This window comes from Pholcus phalangioides, unplaced genomic scaffold (assembly GCF_987345545.1).
Source record: "Pholcus phalangioides strain wild (caught in Gottingen) unplaced genomic scaffold, Ppha-v1.0 ptg000004l_1, whole genome shotgun sequence".
In the NCBI taxonomy this organism is placed as follows: Eukaryota; Metazoa; Arthropoda; class Arachnida; order Araneae; family Pholcidae; genus Pholcus; species Pholcus phalangioides.
The window spans coordinates 21,399,527-21,420,717 of record NW_028301597.1 but is presented as its reverse complement, the minus strand read 5'-3'; the positions used below and the strand labels follow the sequence as shown (position 1 = coordinate 21,420,717).

Here is a 21,191-nt window from a genome sequence, read left to right as displayed (position 1 = left end):
ATGATCCATAAGCGCTATATTTAATTTTCACTCATCCTTCTTAAGGAATATTCAATGGTCCTACGTAATGGAAAGAGTACCCTATAGATCAGGGGTTCTTAACCTTTTTCAGCCGCGACCCAAAACCAAGAAAAATAGCTTCGCGGCCCACGGGACTGTTTGTTTTTCTTGTTTGAAATTGGTTTCTTTTGTTGAAATTTTCTGAAACCAGTGCCGCAATATAAGTTCATTTAAAATAAGACTAAGTGTGTTTGTACGACTCATCCACGGAGCTCATACGAATCAAATTTGGACCGTTATCCATAGCAGAGGAATCACTGGCTGAAATATTTTTGTACGACTCATCTCGGTAGCCCTTTGCGAATTAAGTTTTGGTCGTGACCGATGGCTCAAGAATCTCTAGCTCCAAGTGGATTTGTAAGACCCTTCTCGGATAACCCCCCTACGAATCAAGGACAAATACAGGGGTATTTACTAATAAAGTAGTCGGAAACATTTTTTTTTGCGTTGTGATATTATATTATATATCATTATTATTATGATAATTATTTTATATTATATTATTATAAAATTTTAGATCCTTGTAATATTATTGCGCGAGCAGTCATGACGAAATAAAAGCGATATATCGTTAATGAATCCCGATGTTTGGCAATAAGTTGCCAAACGTAACAGCCGTATCTCCGAATCGGTAATGTTCAGCTCTTCGGCTACTACGTCATGAGATAGGTTCGGAGCTAGAATTCCCCTCGATCTTTGATGACGTAATTGTGATCTTCGCTAATGAGCGTATCCCATGGTAAAACCTAAGTACATTATGGAATTGTACGGCCGGGCGTGCTGTGGGATGCTCGGGCAACCACGATAGTTAATAATATGGGTCTGAACACCCCAACTGAATTGATTCAGAAATATAGATTTCTCATGTGAAAATCGAGACGAACTTCCACAAGTTCCAAACACTTCCGCCACCCTGTGTGAAGCCAATATATAAAAAAATTCATATTATACAATGATTGAATTTATTATTATTTTGAATGCTGAGATCAAGATGCTATTACTTACCAACTATTTCTTGGATTTAATCCATTTCTTAGCTTATGAATAATGGAAAGATTATAAAAATACTACCTGCGCAAATCAGAAGCGGGTTAAGTTCGGTAGAGGCCCCGGGCGCAGAAGAAAATATTCGGAAAATAAAAGAACCGCTTAAGCCCGTACCTGGCTCTACCACAATATAAAAATGTTAAATTGCCTCTGGAAAAGAAAAGAAAAAACACAAAAACGTTTTGGAACGTAATTTTCGGGTGTTATGACTGATAATGAAACTTTGGAAAAATTCCAGGTAAATCGTTGCCTAAAGATGGAGAAAGCTATTCACTGAGAAATCACGTCAAACAGGCAACACTTCGTTTCGTAGCGGAGACTCTGCAAAATGTGAAAAACTTCAGAGACAAGATAGTTCTTCGGTGGAACAATACCGTCGCGGTACTCGAGCCGAATCCGAAAAACGGAGGAACGGACTCCAAAGAGTCTTCGACGGACTCTTCGTCGACAAGGGACGACGATGAACAGTACCTCAAAAACGAGTTGCTTCTTTCGAGCGAACTCCGCGAGGAGATTCAAAGTCCGGGTCCGTACGAGAAGAACTCGACGGTTGGACCCGCGAGGTCTAGTGGCCACAACAAATCACGTCCGAACTGTTTGCTGCGAGACATACTAAAACGTATAGATAATCTTAATTCTTCCATGTGGACCGTTGAAAACGAGATGCGGCAAAAGCCCACCGATTCGTCTATTCAGGGTAGACTTCGGACTAGAACAGGAATTAGTCTCAAGCATTGGATGCCGACAATCCTGTTCATCTTAACTTCGGTGTTGGTGATGTTTTCCATGTACGGGTGGATGACATTCGATGAAGTAAGTGAAATTATTTATTCCAGAGACATATCTCAGCTGAAATTTTAAACTTCTTCCTGTTGGTCATTAGTTAGGTACTTGGGTGATTTCTCGTATTTTTCTTATTTTCCGGCCATGTTGAAACAATCACCCGACTTTTTTTGGTGAAGATATCGTGGTCTTTTAATGTATTTTATGATGCCAACTCTCTTGAACACATATGCTTCATTAAAAACAAGAACATAAATAAAAAGTTTACTTGGCTTCACTGTAAGCCAGGGGTCTTCAACCTTCCGGACTTGAGGGCCAAATTCAAATTTCCCATGAAGCTCGCGGGCCACCACACCAAGTCATATTGCGGTATTTATAATTGTAAGAGAATCTAGATTTTTAATGACTAAAAATACTACAGTAAAATGGTGCCTTAAAATGGATTGGACAACACGGCCCCGCGTTTATAAAGAGGCCCCGAATAGTTTAAGATTTTTGTTCATTCTGAAATAATTTCTTTCACCAATTCTGAAAATATTATTATTTTTTTTATAATTACTTCTTTTTTTCAGCAATTCTGGAAAATTCCCGCTTCCAGTAATTCTAAAATACTTGTCACTAATTCTAAAATTATTTCTTGCAAAAATTTTGGAATAATTTTTTTCATTAAGAAGTTCTCGATAATTCATGTAATTATGTATGTCTATTTGGATACTGACTTCCTCCCTACAAATAATAAAATTAAGGGGCCCCAAAAAGTTTTTGAGCTTCGATTCCCCCTCCCACCAACTTTTTAAAATGACCCCAGTAATGTACCACATGCACAGTGACAATGCGGTAAGGGAACCTTCATAAAATTATTATTTTTTAATCATCTTTCAGTTTTTTAGCTAGTTCTTAAACATGGTCAGCGGCAGTGCCGTCATAATGCATGGCCTCACCCAGGCACGGCCCGGGGACCTCAAGAGAAGAGAGGGCCTCACAAAAATAAGATCTGGTTGAAATTTTCGAGAATTTGCGAGTTAGGGAATCAGAAAAATCATTTGGCCGGGAGGCCCACGATGCTCTTGAAACGGCCCTGGTCAGCGGGCCACTTATTTGGCCCGCGGGCCGTGAGTGGAACTGCTGGTGTAAGAGCCAATACGCATCTAGATGCTTATTTCCCGCATCAAACTTAATTTTTACTCCTCTAAATTTCTTTAAGAAGTAAAAAAATATTCGAAAATACTTCGAATTATTAGGTTGCAAAAAATAAGTAATAATTTTTGAAAATATTTGTGCAGACAAACGCTTGGTGAAAAAGCCACCAATTGTGCGGGTGTATTTATAAGCAATCGTGTATCACTAAAGTGATCATTTTTCATCACGAAAATTGTGAGAGATCTAGATCACGACTACGGGACATTCGCAAAGACCGTGGTTATTTTGGAATGCAACCAGCTGATTGGGAAATTACCCAGCATTTCCTAATAAGCCTATACAACTAATTTTTTTAGGATCATTTTAATGATACTACACATCAAACAAATTTTCAATTGTTTGCTCAAACAGTCTGGTCTCGTCCGGGCTCTTTATAGTAAACCACATTTTTCAATCAGTTTCTGCTCAGAGATAATAAAAACTTTTGAAAACACTCGTGTAAAAGAGTTTTAGATCTTTCCATTCTGAAAAAAATGGTTTTATTTTGAATCCCGATAGAATTTGAAGGACCGATTCAAAGTACGAGATGAATCCTTTCGGCGATTGCTGGAAATGATAGAAAAAAATCACGCCGACCTGTCGAGGGAATTCGACTTCTCTGTAAGTATAATTATATGTGAATTATGTTTCTTAACCCTTCAAGTGGTTTTTTTTTAAACTTTCCTGATCCGCATTATAACTGCCACACTGGAAATGCAAGCGTTTTAAGTACCCGAGATACCCCGAAGCAGAATATGCCGAAATATGCAATGCACGTCACAGAACAATCAGTGCTACTGCAGAACAATCTGGAAGAATTTTACGGAAAAATGTAGTGAAGAAATACTATTATGGGAATGTTTATACTGTTAGAACATTTCCAGTCAGCCGAGGGTTCGTTGCAGAACAATGCAAAACATTCTGCTTTGGGGCAGAGATAATTTGGGGTGGCCGAAATAATGCAGATTAAGTTAGACGAGATATCTCGGGATTACCATTGTAAGGGTTAAAAAATAAAAATGCAAGGAATTCCTCCAATAGCAGATCTGTACACAACCAATGAATTACCGCGGTGCTTCGTCAGCATCAGAGAGAGAGAGAGCTAATTTTATTTCTACTCCTTGGAACTGTTAGAGTGTTTCGAGAATGACTAAGAAATGTACTCCTGGACAAAAAAAGACCCTTTTGGAACAATGTTAAAGCATGTCCAGCCTTTACCAATACGTTCAAAGGTTGGTCATGGACGAGTGGTGTGGCTGCTCCACTATTGGCAATGATCATCAAATGTTGTGGGACTGGAAGGCTGAACTGAACAAACCGAGCACGACCAGGCTCTGTCGCATTGGCGATGTAAGCTTAGTGCCCCGGAGGGCGCGGTCGTTCTGGGAAAAACTCCAATAGGTAGTCCGGCGGTAAATCAAAGGAACAGGAGAAAAGAAAAGATAGAAAAAAATTAAAAATCTTAGTCTGACAAAAGTCTGACACACTAGTCAGACTTTTGCTCACCTCATTTCATTTAGATGCACATTTTTCTTCATAGTTACTTATGGCCTCCCCTTAACTACTTCTCGTGGTTCCCTTTCACCTGATAAACACCCGTTGTTTCCTTAGAAAACCTCAGAACCACACACACACACAAATGGAAGGAGGCGTACTTGTCCCCAGGTTACGTTTTAAAAGGATGAAGATGCTGCATGTTTAATGGTTTGTCATTACAGCGCTGTCAAGCGCATGAACCGGCAGGAGACAAACGCATCCACAAAGGCATATTAGCGAGCTATAGCACAAGGCGACAAGTTCGAAGAGGCGGCACATTTGAGGAATGAGTGGTCACGAAAATTAGTAGAATATGGGAGAAGGTCGGAAAAATTTATATATAGCCCACAGGTGATAAAACCATTAATCCACCTGTGCTTAAGAGAGCGAGGGTCTAGGTCAGTGACTGATCTACATAGTTTGCAAGCATGTGAGTCAACAAAAGAGTGTGTAAGCATGCGGGTGACTAGCATGTGAGTGCATTAGCATGTGAATGACCAGAAGAGAGATATAGAGCGCATGCAAGCATGTGAATGAACAAAAGAATTACCTAAGGAGTGTGTAAGCATGGAAGTGACCAAAAGAGTGACCTAGTACGTATGCAAGCATTTGAATGATCAAAAGAGTGACCTAGATTGTGTGAGCATTGGAGTGACTTTGAGAAATAGGCGTATTTACGGGGGGCGGGTTATAGCAGGGCCGTAGTGTGCTTTCTCGACGCCCCGGGGAAGACTTTTCCTTGGAAGCCCCCTCTTGAAAGGATTATTATTATTCAAACCAAATGTAAACTTCTGTGGCGCCCTCATTTGGCTCGGGGCAAAGGGGGGGCAGTGCTCCGGTTGCCCCAGCCTAGTTACGGCCCTGGGTACGAGCACAGGGAGGCGAGTTTGTGGGAAGAGAGGTCAAGAAAACCAGACTAGAGTGCGAGAAGGCAGGAAAACCATAAATCCGCCTCTGCGCATCCATCATAAAACCGGTGAAAAAAAAATGGTTGGAAAAATATCTTCGCGCATAGAGAGAGATCGCAAATTGTGAACCTCTGTAACTGTCAATTACCTCATATGGACTATTTCAGGTCAAACTATGCGAAGAGCATGAACATTCAAAGAGCACAGTTCCTACTTATTAGGTTAGATTTTACATAGAGATCTAATTTTTCCGTCACACACACACGCGAACGCAGTTGAATGTGCACCTACTAATGAAAAAAAATATATTTAAAATTTGAATTAAGTTTTGATTTAAGCAGGTAAATCATGTTTTGAATGTAAAACAGAGCAATCTTTCGTTTCAACAGGTTGTGTTCCTGCAAAATACCATCACTCAGACAGAGAGACAGATTGAACAAGACAATTTCGTTGTGCACGAAATCGTGGAAAGAGTGGAAGGCTTAAAACACATCATCTACAAGGTATCGAATACACACACACAATTCCTTTTCCTGTTATCTCTATTTAAAGAAGAAAATTTGTATTTTTCTGAACAACAAAAATGTCGCTTCCTCGCAAAGAAAATATGCCGTCCTGCGGGAAAAACAGAATTAAATTACACTAGAGCTCGTGATAAAAGCTTTTCTTGCATTAAACCAGAGGTGCACAACCTCCGGCCAGTGAAAGGTGTTCCGGTAGAAAAGTATGAATACACGCACAACACCTTAAATTCCTAGCATGATCATATTTCTTTCATAACAATACGTTAAATTGGGAAAACAATACGGGACGTTCTTAAGTACCACCAAAGTGATAATAATTGCAGAAGGAAAATACAGTTATCAATTATAGTCATAAAAGATGTCAAAAGCAATTAAAGTTGTCAATGGCAGTCAAAAAAAAATTATTAAATGCAAATAAAGTTGCCAATTACAGCCAGAAAAGTTGTCAAAAGCAAGTAAAGTTGTCAAAAGCAAGTAAAGTTGTCAAAGGCAAGTAAAGTCACCAATGCCAGTCAACAAAAATTGTCAAAGGAATGTAAAGTTGCCAATGACAGTCAAAAAAATTGTCAAAGGAATGTAAAGTTGCCAATGACAGTCAAAAAAATTGTCAAAGGAATGTAAAGTTGCCAATGACAGTCAAAAAAATTGTCAAAGGAAAATAAAATGGCAAACTATTGGAAAAAAATTCCTGAAAAATCGCCAGTGATGGGAAATAGAAGGATAGTCGCAATGGGTAAAAATTAAAATCACCGAGAAAAATTGGATGTTTGACAAGTATGTGAGTCGTAATTATCATAATATAATCTATATATGTCATGAAAATAATCATGATTCCAAAAATTCTTGTTTCCAAAAATTCAACTAAGCCTTGTTGAAAACGGGGGGGGGGGGGGACATTTCATAAGAAAGTTGGAACGGCAGAAATTATGGGAATATCTAATGAAATATGAGTCATATTGTCATCCTATGCATACAGGTTTCTGGCCCGCGAGAGGCAGAAATGCCGCATATCTGGGGTCCGAGGACTAAAAAGGGGTTGTGCAGCTCTCTCTCTCTCTCTCTCTCTCTATACACTAAACACTACATCAGATACTTCATTCGGTCAGCAAAAGGTTTTCCTTGAAAAAAAAAACATTCGATGGACAGTTTGTAGTCCGCGAGCGGTAGCCATCTCGCATATCCTGCCTACAGACTGGAATGCTGAGCTTCCCCTTACATGAAACATTTTCTTTCATTATATGAGCTTGATAACTGATGAGACCGAGAATTAAAAGCTTGAAGCTGCTTCCAAGCTTTAGAAAAAACACAAATGAATGGAGAAAATCCGAATACATTCCGCTCAAAACCTTTTATTTTTTTCCCCTCAGAACACTAGTTTTTTTTTTACAATTTTGAGTTATGCTAACAATAAAATTTTCTGGATGTTCCATAGAAACACGGCGAGATGACTGAAGTCAAAGAGTACGTGAACGGTTGCATCCGAAACCTTACGGAGGAACAGGACAAATCGAAGGAAAATATTCTCAAACAGATTGAGGAATTCGAGGAAAAGCTTGCAGAACTAGAGAAGTTGGCGAATAAAGTGTATAACTTGAGAAACAAAGAAATCGAAACCCTTCAGTTGGTGACAAAGCATCAAAACGAAGATGATCACTAAATATTTGGTACTTATCACAGATTTCAGGTAACTTTTACATACAAAGTATCGGTTCGTCTAATTAAAGAAAACACTTATTCAAAACATTTGATTTCATGTTGGTTTCATAATGGACAAACCTCCTCTTCATAGCAAAGCGTTTAACCCTTTAAGCGGTTTTCAAAATTTCACTGATCGGCATTATAACTGCCACAGTGGGGAAATCACTAAACCATACATGCTCAACCTATGGACAGCGGGCCAAGTGTGGCCCTTGGAGTTATCTGATGTGACCAGCGACTTGAAATATAATTTTGTAAAAATGAACAAAGCGTTAAGTGTGAAAAGCGGCACATTTGCGTATTCTTGAGTAACGTGCGGCACAGTTCCAGGTTTTCTAAATGTCCCATGGCACATTTACGTATCACTTAAGTAATCTGTGGTGCACTTACACATCACTCAAGTGACCCGCAACATATTTACGGATCACTTTAGTGACTCGAGGCACGTGTGCAGATCTACTTATACGACTTGCGGCACATTTCCAGATCACAAGCCTTGGATATTTACAGATTACTCGAGTGACCCGCGGCACACTCCCAGAACATTCACACACACAACCGGCACATTTATAATCATTTAAGGGGACCCGCGGCAAAGTTTCAGATTACTCAATCGGCCCGCGGCACATTTACGGGTCACTTGAGAAACGGTCGACACAGTTCCAGATCTCTTAAGTGGCCCGCACTCCCCTAAAGGTTGAGCATCCTTGCACCAAACCCTCTGGGAAATGTCAACTTTTTTTTTACGAAAATATATATTTGTCTGATTCTGCGCAGGTGATAGTGCTCCCCCCCCCCTCCGAGAACAATAAACCGAGGAAAAGAGAAAAATACCCCAACTTTTCTTATTTTATTATTTATACTTAAGCTTATTCCTTTTATTCAGATTTATGAATATAACTATCCATAGACGATATCTGAAAATGCCTAAGACAAAACATGTTTTTGGCTCAACATCCTACAAGTTATAAATTGTTTATAGTAGTGGTAATTAATAGTGTGCAGGATCTAATATTTTTAACACGTCTATGATTACACAACACAGTGAAGTTTTTTTTTCTCTCTTTCAGGTATTTGAATCACAAGGACAAGTGTAAAGTGTAAATGGAGTATAATGTTGCCCATAATAAAATACATTGTTCTAGACAAAATTGTCATTCTCTTTCAGTTGACCTACTCAAAAATGTATATTTTTGGCAAGTTGAATTATTTTAATTTTTAAAACAGCACCGTACACTGCTGTTTTCAAGATTGAATTACACAAGAAAAAATTTTTCCGGTAGCCATGGCGACTTGAAAAATGAGGAAAAAATCTAGGTGCCGATTATTTTAGGAGTCAAGCTTATTTCTTTAGAAAGGAAATACTTCCATAGAAATCACTAGAAGAATTTAAGCACATCAATACTAATATTTTAGTTGCCATGAAGACTTGGGATTTGTCAAGCCCCGGTAGCTACTAGAGATGGGATGAATAATCTGTATTTGGTAAAATATGTGTGTGAATCTAAGCACAACAAATTAAAAAATTTATTTTAACGTGTATTTTTCCCATAAATTAAAAATTTATTGATTACATTTTATTGTGTGGTGCAGTGATTCTCAACATACGAGTCCACATCTCACAAGGGGGCAATTGGATCTTTTTGGGGGAGGGGGGCAATTTGAGAATGGGTTTTTCTTGGAATTTGAAAAAAAAATTATGAAGTTTCACTGAGGGATATCAGGGTTTCAGAGGTGATTTGATGGGGCCTGGCCTATAAAAAGGTTGGGAACCACTGGTGTGGTGTACCTGCACATCCCTTTCTGTGAAAGAAGTTATCTTAGGGCGAATTTCTAGGATAAGGAAAGAATAAAACTGAAAACAGAATCTTACTGCAATAAGGTAAGAGTGAGCACGTGTGTCAATTACACAACTTCACTAACTGAAGGATGTATCTATATAGACAACGACACCGTCAATCGACTTCTTTTACAAGGGGACACCAGTATCGATTGATTGGTATGCGACAATTCTAGGTTATGGTTTCACAGGGAATTTTTCTCTTATAGGGTTGTTAATAAATGGAATAGTTTACCCCCGGAGGTAGTAAATTCTAACACAATTGACACGTTTAAAAAGAAAACATGTTGAGGTAAATCGAGAAGCTATCCATACTTAGAATAAGGCAATCATAAGTATTCATTATGGGCATTGTATATTTCATCATGTATACATATTGTTTGTAACTGTTTTTTAATTGGGTTGCTGTGCTTTTGAAGTGTATTTACCCCATGTTCATCATATTTCTTTTTAAACATGTCAATTATGTTACAATTTACTACCTCCGGGTAAGCCATTCCATCTATTAACTCTATTAGAGAAAAAAATTCCCTTCGACACCGTAACCTTGCATTGTTTTTTACCAAACTATACTGGTGTCCCCTTGTAAAAGCAGTCAATTGACAGTGTACTAATAATTCATGATTGATCCCGTTGAAAATTTTGAACACTTTGATCATATCTCCCCAACACCTGCATTCATACAATGTAAGCATATTAAAAAAATGAAGTCTTTCTTCATAACTCAAGCCCTGTGTGCCAATAAGAACATGCGTAGCTCTTCTCTGCACCCTTTCAACTAAGTCAATGTCCCTCTGTAGGTATGGTCTCCAAAACCTTACCTCCAAAAGCATACTCCAGTCCCGGATGAACTAAGCCTCGGAAAAGCAGAAGAATGACTTTAGGAGAACGTGAAGAGATATTTTTTAAAAATGAAACCAAGCATTCTATTCTTTTTTTGACCACCGCTGAACAATGTTTAGAAAACCTAAGCCGCTCATCAATGAGAATTCCCAAATCGGTGACCCTAGTTGCATCCAGGATAGTAACACCATTCAACTCAGAAGAGAACTGTGGGTTGTTTGAACCAAAATGAAGGACCATGCACTTGTCAACAATAAACGTCATGCTCCATTCATTTGCCCATGCTGCAATCCTGTTTATGTTGGTTTGGAGCAACTCCCTATCGCTTTGATTCCCAATTACCCCCATTAGCTTCACGTCATCTGTAAATTTACTAATAAACTTTACATTAAACTTTATATATTCTATATACCCAAGGGATTTGCCATTCATACCCAAAACTGAGATCTATACCCAGACCTGCACAGTAGAAAACTATTGAATAATTATGAGCAGAGCGGACCCGCACATACACCACTAAACTGCTAGGAGACAATATCCGAGGGATCACAAAATCTGGGAAAAAAATATACTCCCCTTTTTCTTATGTTTCTTCATTCAAGGTAGTATACACATATATTTGATTGCTTCGTGCCATAGAACCCATTCAATAAATAATAATAAGCCTTCATTTTATGCAAAAAATTTTATTCATACTTGTATATATGGGAGTATGTATTCAAAAAACCTTATAGCCGTAACAAGAGAAAAACTTTTATATCAAAAATAAGAAAAAATTCAAGAATATGGCATCAACATTTCATGGCACATAATAATGCTTCCTCAATGAATTAAGCTCAAGTTATTCTCCTGCAAGAAAACATAGGCTGCTCAACTTAATGATGGAATAAACGAAGGTTGCTATGAATCAAAGTTATTCCATATTCATTGCAGGCTTCAACCACAACTTCATCGTTTGTTGATCCACCAGGACTGACGATGTATTTTACACCACTCTGCAATGGAAAAATAGAATCATCATCTAACAAAACTGCAATTTCCAAATTTAAGTGAATTACTTGTATATTAAAATGAAAGCGTTCATAACCTGATGAGCACGATCAATATTGTCTCTGAAAGGGAAAAATGCATCTGAGCTCAGAGTCACATTGTTGAGGGTCTTGATCCATGAATCTTTCTCATCCTAAAACAAATGTGTGAAATGAAAATTAAACTATGGAAGGAAACATCACTCTATATAATTCCTTTCTTTGATTTTAATGGGAAATACATTGATGTAGTAAAGCCTACCAACAACGGTACCGTGAAAATAAAGCTGTTATTTGGAGGTTACTATTGTTCAGCGTTTCTGAAAAAATAAGTTTTCTGATTGCATGTGAAATGATAACAACCCATAGTGTAATTAACTCAAAAGGGCTTTGTAACATTTATTTTGTAATAGAAAGATCTGTAATTTGTGATGCAGAAGTCTTTTTAATTGTTAAAAACTTAGGCGGCCAAATTTTTCATTCCAACAATATATAAGGTTACCATGGACCTTCCTGAGCTATGCCATAGCTGGTCTCAATATTTTCACTTCAATTTATGCTGTTATTTTCTGAAAAGGGTCTACTCAACAACCCTTTATGGATGCCTGAGTCTCTGTGGAGCACATTCTGGAAACCACTGACCTACAGAAAGAAGCCATGCCTATTATTTTCATTCAGCCATCCCCTGAGAAAAAGTCTTGAGTACTATTTTTTTCTTTCCATGTCTATAAGTGATAATTGTTCGAGAGTTCCCATGTGGAAGTCGACCTAAATGTGTAAATCCAATAGAATGCATGATAATGATCTGTTTCTTACATGATAATGCATTTGTGGATCTGGCATTCCTTCCTTCTCCTGACCATATGCCAGAGGTGATAAAATGTCTACTGAATATTTTATCATACTTAATGGCCATATTTATTCATCAACAGATGCTTTCTAATCTGAAGACAACAGCCTGCTTTAGAATGGCGATGACAAAATATTTAAAGAGAGATAAAGGAACAAAATCTGAACTACTAAATCCACTCAAGAGCCTATCAAACTAGTTACAGTGGTGTCTGAAGAAAATTAACTATCAAAGAAAGTTCAGCCTTTTTTTTGAAAAAGATCATTTTTTAATTTAAAATTCTAAAAAGGAAAAAAGAATATAACAGGTTTCAAAAGGGTGAGGTGGGAGAGGGTGGGTTGTAACTCCAGGAACCTCTTCTTCTGATGTTGAGTATAAACAGTGCTTGCGAGACAAGAAAGATTCAAATTTTTCCCCTGTTCTAGTACATGAGTAATATCACAGATTAACCTACTGTAGTTATTGCTTACAGATGAGATAACGGACAAAATAATCATCAGTAACAACATCATGAAACCAAAAGTAAATATTGCATATGTGTATACACACTTGAGTCAATTGAGCAGGAGGGTTGACCACACTGTTCTTATATACTTCCATGGGCATGTCCTAAATAGGTTAAAAGAAAAAAAAATTATGTTACCTGGAATACTGCAAAATGGGGGAAATAAAATATTTATTATATATTTTATATATATAAAGTATATATATATATATATATATATATATATATATATAATTTTTTTTAATATATTTTCTGAATAAATTGGGTACATTAATGATTTTTCCTTTCAAAAAAAAGCACATACTTTTCCCATTACTCCACTCACATATACGTCTATGATATTTGATATTTCTGCACGCTTTACTCCTTTTTTGAACTCCATCCCAATCACCTTTGGGTGATGGCGCAACCACCTGAAAATATGGAGAAAAATAGAATAAAACAATTATTCCAACTCCCCACAAGAATGCTAGTAAAATTGCAAGTCTTTGCATGTTCATACATACCAATTTCCAATGAATGGCATTGTGTAAGAGAAAAAGGAAAGCTATAATGAGTGTAAAACTGTTTTAAAAAGTGTTCTTTGATTTTTCAAAATTTTATGAAGCTCCATAAAGCAAAGATTAAACTAAAGAAGAAAACATATTTTTTCAATATCAATAAAAAATTAGATTCATGGGAGAAAATTAAACAAGTCTTATGAGCTGCTGTTTGAGATATTGTAAACTGGCATAAATGATTAGCATAAATGAAAGCATAAACAAACCCTTACCAGATATTAGCTTTATCTCCAGCAAGTCTAGTGCAGTGGATACGAGACTGCTGACCAGCACCAGTTCCAATCACCTGGAAGATTAATTTCCATAAGTGAATTTTTTCAATTTTATTAAATGAAAAGCTGACCACCTTTAAAAAACCTTTTTTTGGTTAAATTGAAAATTTTTCAAACAAATTCTCCATGTAACGTAAGGAATCCACAAAAAGCACTGCAAGAATAAGAAATCGTCGAAATTAGTAACTAACACAAAAGTTTTGATTTGCATAATGATAAACTTCATCAGGACATGCAATACAGTAGACTCTCAACTATCCAGTCCCTGTACTATCTAGTCTAGTTAAAATTAGTACATAATAATTTTCTGCGATTTCAAAGCTACACGAAAACTGGTTTCAGGATGTGGCTATGAAAAATTGATCATTAACATTTCCCACTCTGTGCTAACCACACCTAAAAACAGAAACAGTTTTTTTAGCAGGTTAGAACGCAAGTGGAAAAACATTGTGTCACAGAAGAGAGCAAAAAAGGAAAATGCCCTCAATCATCTACGTCAAGGACTTAAAAAACAATAAACTGTGAGATTTGACCCACAGACCTACCTTTTGACATTTGCATTATAATTTATCAATGAAGAGTGAAATAAGTTTTGATAATTTTTGTAAGAATTAAACTTATGTTTTATGCTAATGTTTTGTTTATGCGTTCATACTGTATAGTGTTTATGATTTTATGTTTCCTGAAATCAAGATAGACATAAAAGAATTTATCTTAAAACCTATAATACGTGCAATATTTTTATTCTTGAACCATTAATTCTGTAATAAATTTTTAAAACATACAGTTTGATACATAGCAAACATTGAGTATTCACTTGTACTTAGAGGTCTGAAAATATGAGTAACAGTGGGATTTTTTTAGTATTAAAAATAGTGTTTTTGATGGTTGTTGGTGGAGGTGGAAAGGGAGCATTTATAAAACTCTGGCCTATCCAGATTTTCTGTTATCCAGCCTGACCTTTCACCACATTAGGCCGGATAATCCAGAGTGTACTGTATCTCAAAAATGTGAATAAAATATAATTCCATAAGGTATTTTATACCTTTCAGACACACAATCATTTCATCTGGTATAACAATTTTTATAAAACATGTGATCCAAGGTGTAAAATGCTTGAAAAGTTTAGATAAAGCTGGATTACCTGGCCATCCTTAGCATAACAAACTGAGTTGGATTGAGTGTACTTCACAGCAGTGGTAGCAACAATCAAATCTCTGATAGCCTCCTGCGAAAGCTATTGATAATAAAGAAAATTTAAAGAACAATGTGAATATATATTTATTGATATAAAATCACATTAAGGATATTCACATACTATTTAATGTGCTTAATTCCTCTTGCATGCATACACAAGTTTGGTGAAGCATTTTTTATTATATTTGACTTCTTTCATTAATACAAGACAACAAAGTACTACAAAATTTATTCTTAACCCTCTCTCTATGTCAAATGAAAAATTATATTTCCATTTCTGAGGTATTTTTCTGAAACATATTCTACAATTGAGAGGCTAATGTAAAACACTAATCAACTAAATATTTTTCATGCAGGTATGTAACATGTTCTTAGGATGCTCAAGTGACAGTAAAAATTTGTGCGAAAAAATTTGAAATTCAAAAGAATTGGTAGGAAGAGGAGGGGGTTGCTTCTAGTTAAAACAAGCTTTTAAGTACACTGCCATATACATAGCCTAGACTTACAATGGTAAAAAAAACTTTAGCTTAAATTCATTATTTTTGCTAAGATCTGAATGTCAACTAGCAAATGAACTTGTTTTTCTGCTCAGTTTCAAATAGTATAGTGATAACCTTGGCTGAAAAAGAAAAAATTCATTACAAATGCTGACTGAATGCTGAGTTAAATAACTTCACAATTGGGTGAAGGAGAATTTAAAGAAAGATTAAAAACTGAACACTTTATTTTACACTATGTATGCTATGGAGTCGGGTTGAGCTCATGATCCATAATGAAAAAAAGTGTGTGAGGAAGTGTGCTATGTGATATAATTCATCTCACACACACATGAAAAAGATAAGGTCTTGGAATATGCAGACTGTTCAGTTTGATATTAAAAGTCTTGCTGTATGCACTGAAACCATTCAAGTGTAAAGCTTTTTTTAAAATGCATTTTTTTCTTAGTTTAATCATTCATTTCACATGAAATGGCTCAAAAAGAGAAAGATGTATTCTGGAAAATGATTCTGAAGTGGAAATAAATTAATCTGGCTCCAGTACTCACTGGATTCATTTTCACTGAAACAGAAATTCAGCTCATGACATAGCTGTTTTATGTTAATGCATGCATCCATATCGACTAAAATGTTCATTAGCCAAATTCCTTTTCATTAACAGAGGCAGAAAAACGCTGGAAAAAATTTCTTGTTAACCAAATAATTTGTTAGCTGCAGCATTTGTTAGCCAGGACATCACTGTACTGGAGTTGATCATAATGGAAAAAAATAGGATTGAGGTCTAGACCAAACATTGTGTTAGAGAAAACTTACCCCCCTGGTGTTTGACACCACATTCTTAAAGACATCCTTGTTGATCAATGTATCATTTCTTCTCTGTGACATAGTGAGGCCAAAAAGAGTTCTTGATTCAACCTCAGAAGGTTCATAATTGGGATCCATCTGCAATATAAACCATAATTACCAAGAGAAAAGTGGCATTGAATGACAACTAAAACGTCGCAAGACTGTATTTTATGCTGTCTAACATTCTTACAAATTCATCATTCTACTGAATTAATGCTGACAAATAATACATAGTTAAATACAACTCAAATAAAATTAGTTTTACATCATCTAAAATTATAGAATACGTCACAATAAAAACTTGTGCAACAAAAACTTACTTGCAAAACACAGTATCCACCACTCTTCTTCTTTCTCAGAATTTCCAAAGCATCATTATTATAGCCAGGTGCAATGATACCATCAGATACCTGTATGAATAACAAATTATAATTTTGTTTATATATTCATTGGAAATAATACTTATGATTATGATAACATTTAGATCAGCGTTTCTCAACCTTTCTGAACCTAAGAACCAATAAAATGGCTGAAAAAAATTCAATGAACCAGTTGTATCATTATCTTGGGCATTCCCTCCGGTCAGTTGTTCAGAATTTTTTCATATATTTTTTCCATTTATACAATGATATTTATACATTTGAATTTTTGTAATAATATCCTGAATTGACAGTGTTTTCATAACTTTATAAATGATATTATGATAAAAATATAGCTATAAATATTCAACCCACATATTTGTAAAATTCAATGTTTATCAGCAATTTCAATAACAATTGGTGATTTTGCTGACTTATAGCAATGTTTTCGATGACAGTTGGTGATGTCACATGTTTTACCTTATTCAAGATCCCAGTTCCCTGTACTTTTCCCCAATGAAGTATGGTCACCAAGTCGTTTGAATGTTTTTTCGGAAAATATGTTTTTGTTCACTGTTATTTGTAGCAGTAATTTATTTTCTCACCCTTCATCAATTTTAGCATTCATTAGCAAATTTTTTCATTTGTTTTTGTGCCACAATTAGTGACATCCTGTATTTTTGGCTGCAATTTCCAAATTTCCTCTACGCAGAATTGTGAACCATATAAAAGGATAACTTTTATTTGAACCCCCATTGGATACTATTATAAATTACAACAACTGAATAATTTTTCATTCAGTTAGAATTAAATTATCAATCATGCCTGTGGAGCACCTATGCCATCGCTGCAGACCATAAATTGAGAAATGCTGATTTAGATAACAAAAAAAAAATGTGAACAAATGTTTCCAAACACCCAAGGTACTAAGAATACATTTACATGGAGAAAAAATATCTTAGATTAAAAATAGTGTTATGCAGAATAGAATATCAAGGACATAATACAGTCAATGTGGCTTAATGCAATCAGATAGAGACTGGGTTTTGATAACAATAACCGATTGATAACTGAACCTGAAAAAAGTCCTGGCTACAAGTACTATGACCATACGTCCCTTTTAAAACAGGATACTGTTTTTTCTCCTCTTATTTTTCAGCACTGTAGTCTTTTTTAAACGGTGAACTTTAATATAAATCATAACATTGTCGCGAATATCAATAACTGACATGTATCCAAAGATGGCTCCTGAAGGAGGTGCAAAGGCAAGCACCTCCCTAGAAAATTTTTCAATTTTAATTCAATTCTGCAAATGAATCTGATTCCAATATAATACCATTGAACTAATTTTCAACGAATAAATTAAATGAAATTAGAATTTTCAGAAATCCTGATTAAGAAAAATGCACCCCTGTAAAATATGGGTCATATTGTCACCCCATATGTTTCTAACTACCAGCATTCTTTGGCCAGCGTTCTTTCTACAGCAGAGATCTAGCTATAGATGGCAATGCTTTGGTGCAGCCCAATCTGCACCTTCACGAGATAGCTTTGGCAGGTAAGAAATGAAGGGAAAGGGTGAAAGTGGATGGTTGTGTTATGCAATTATTGTGCTGCTTCTGGCCACGCAGAAAATAGCACCAGGGATACTGATGCTGCCATCTATCTTCTATCTTTTAAATTTATTCCATCTTATAAATTAGAATCAATCATAATTATAATTTAAAATTTTATTAAAACTATTAATATTATATATACACTGCTGGCCACCGTAAATGCAACACCCTGAAGGAAGCATGCAAATAATATGAAATTTACAACATGCATTAGCGAGGTGAGATATGCAAATGATTAGAATTTCAGCGCAGACGCACATCAAAGCGCTATTTAAGGCTTGTAGATTTCGACGATTTGAAGTACGGCAATTGTGTTTTTCTTGTGGTTTTTTCAAAAAAACTATCAATTATGCCTCGTAGAAAACAGCGATCATCTTTTGATCAAGTATCCGAGTTCGACAGAGGAAGGATAGTGGCCTACCAAGATAGTGGATTATCTTTCAGGGAAATCGGTAGTCGTGTTGGACGAAACCAAACAACTGTAATGCGGATATGTGATCGTTGGATGCAGGAGGGTACAACAGACCGACGTGTTCGATCGCATCCACCTCAGTGCACCACTTCACGTGATGACAGGCGTATTGTGCGTATGGCAGTGACGGATCGCTCAGCCACATCACGAACCATAGCACAGCACATTCAGTCTGTACCGCATCATCCAGTGTCTGCGCGTACCATTCGACGGCGTTTACAGCAGAGTGGTCTGTCCGCAAGACATCCATTGCTTCGTCTACCCTTGACGCAGAACCACAGACGTCTCCGCCGCCAATGGTGCAATGAAAGAAGGATGTGGACGGCACAATGGAATGAAATTGTCTTTACTGACGAGTCACGCTTCTGTCTGCAACACCACGATTGTCGGATTCGAGTCTGGAGACACCGTGGAGAGAGGATGCTGAACAGCTGCGTTATGCACCGCCACACTGGTCCTGCACCGGGTATTATGGTATGGGGCGGTATTGGATATCACTCTCGCACTCCTCTAGTACGCATTGCCGGTACTTTAAAAAGCCAGCGCTACATCTCAGAGGTGTTGGAGCCAGTTGTCCTTCCTTACCTTCAGGGCTTGCCCACAGCCATATTTCAACAGGATAATGCACGACCACACGTGGCATGCATTGTCCAAAGGCTCTTCGTCAATCGCCAGATTGAATTGCTTCCCTGGCCAGCTCGCTCTCTGGATCTTTCGCCGATAGAAAACATGTGGTCCATGGTTGCTCAACGATTGACCCAGATTACATCCCCAGCTGCCACACCAGATCAACTTTGGCAACGCGTGGAAGCTGCTTGGTCTGCTGTACCCCAAGAACACATCCAAAGTCTCTTTGAATCAATGCCGAGGCGTGTGGCAGCGGTGATCTCCAACAATGGCGGCTACTCTGGCTACTGATTTTGGCAGGAACCACACTTCACAGAAGTCTATAAATTTAATCATTTGTTGCTTGGTCAACATGTTATCTACAAAATAAATATTGTTGCGATATCTCTTGTCTTTCTTGGTGTTGCAATTTGGGTGGCCAGCAGTGTATATATATATAATCATAATATTAATACTATTATTTATACTTTACATATATTGTCTTTTTCTTTATATATTAGAATAACACGCCTTTTGAATTAGAATAAATATTGAAAGAGAGAAGAGTATGTTTTTTTTTTCACAATTTGCAAAAGTCAATTGCCAAGGGCAACTGGTGAATCTAAAATGATGATTTTGAATGTTAAGATATCGATTAAACTCACTGCACAAATTTGTTACTGTTGCACTGACAGAGCATTATTATTTTTGTACTACATACAGATAATGTGAAAAATAATTTGAAAAAAAACTAGGTTACCTATATCCAGGGCATGATTTTGACTTCAATGGCCCAGGCAATGCGAAAATTAGTGGGGTTCTATCTAGGATCAAAAATATTCGGTTGATAAAAAAATATCTTTAAATTTTGGTGGTTCATGAAATTTAAGTGAACATGAAATGAGGTTCACGAGAAATGCCTGCCTCACTTACCTATATAGAAATAGGGCCCTGTCTGTATCGTAGCACAATGCAAAACAATTTTGGCCCCAGAATTTTTGTAACAAGCATAAATTTAACAGTTGCTCATGGACATTAGTAAATTGAAGTTTTTAATGTAGATTCCACCTATTGTCTTACCCAGTACGATTTCTTTTAGCGTTCAGGTTGTGATTCCTCCGCATTTTCTATTTTGATACAGATTTTTTAAATGTTACATAAAACTTGCAAAATGTTTAACTATGCCATGGCATTCTATTTACTTGTTTTTGGTGATTTAGTATAGTTGAGCCATAGAAAGGAATTGCAATAAGTGAGAGAAAGAGCGAGAGAACAGTTTAATGAGGATTATATAATACTTTTTAAATATATGTGCATGCCACAGAACTCTTGGGGAAGTTTTCATGCACAAGGAACTGGATTCAGAGAGAAAGAACCAAAGGGATTTTTTTTTTTACTTTCATTTGCCTTTTTGCAGGGGCAGTGCCATACAGAAATGTATTATTGCGGTTGTATTAATGTGGTTCAAGCTCAGCTTCAAAAAATGCAGAAAACCCCTAGCAGCGGGAGTGGGGGGGAATTGATAAACTGAAATCATCCTGATAATTATAAGTATTTTTTCCCATGTTATGGTATTGGTTCCGGAAGATAACATTATCTGTCATTATATTAAGTGGTGTCCACTGTAATAGCAACAGCATAGAAAACCCTTTCACTTTCTCTGTTAAAAAATACTGACAACATTTTTTTGTCAAATATAACAAAGGACTGGGACAAAAATGCCCTTGAAACAACATGAATTTTAGAAACAAAATAAAAGTGAGAGGTTTTGCAGCATCATAAGTTATCAAGAAATAGAAAAATTAAATAAATAATTGGCTTGCCTCTCTTGATATTATTCGGGCAGTTACAGCATCACACACATCAGACAAAGCAATAAAATCCCCAAAAGATGACATCCTATCAGCACCTTTGGAATCAACATACAGTTTTTTAGTGACAGATAAGTGTTTTATGAAAAATGAC

General features: G+C 36.5%; 1 protein-coding gene across 1 annotated transcript in view; it reads right to left on the bottom strand.

Moving 5' to 3' along the window:
- Positions 1 to 11,084: 11,084 nt before the first annotated feature.
- Positions 11,085 to 21,191, bottom strand: part of LOC149086748 (bifunctional purine biosynthesis protein ATIC) — a 45,166-nt gene continuing 35,059 nt past the window's right edge. Inside the window, exons 9-17 of the mRNA XM_089231108.1 lie at positions 21,050 to 21,135; positions 16,494 to 16,583; positions 16,141 to 16,269; positions 14,778 to 14,870; positions 13,574 to 13,647; positions 13,106 to 13,214; positions 12,846 to 12,905; positions 11,506 to 11,601; positions 11,085 to 11,413 (exon numbers count right to left, since the gene is read on the bottom strand). Coding sequence (XP_089087234.1) covers positions 11,294 to 11,413; positions 11,506 to 11,601; positions 12,846 to 12,905; positions 13,106 to 13,214; positions 13,574 to 13,647; positions 14,778 to 14,870; positions 16,141 to 16,269; positions 16,494 to 16,583; positions 21,050 to 21,135 — 857 coding nt within the window. The 3' untranslated portion in view covers positions 11,085 to 11,293. The remainder of the gene's footprint in view (positions 11,414 to 11,505; positions 11,602 to 12,845; positions 12,906 to 13,105; positions 13,215 to 13,573; positions 13,648 to 14,777; positions 14,871 to 16,140; positions 16,270 to 16,493; positions 16,584 to 21,049; positions 21,136 to 21,191) is intronic.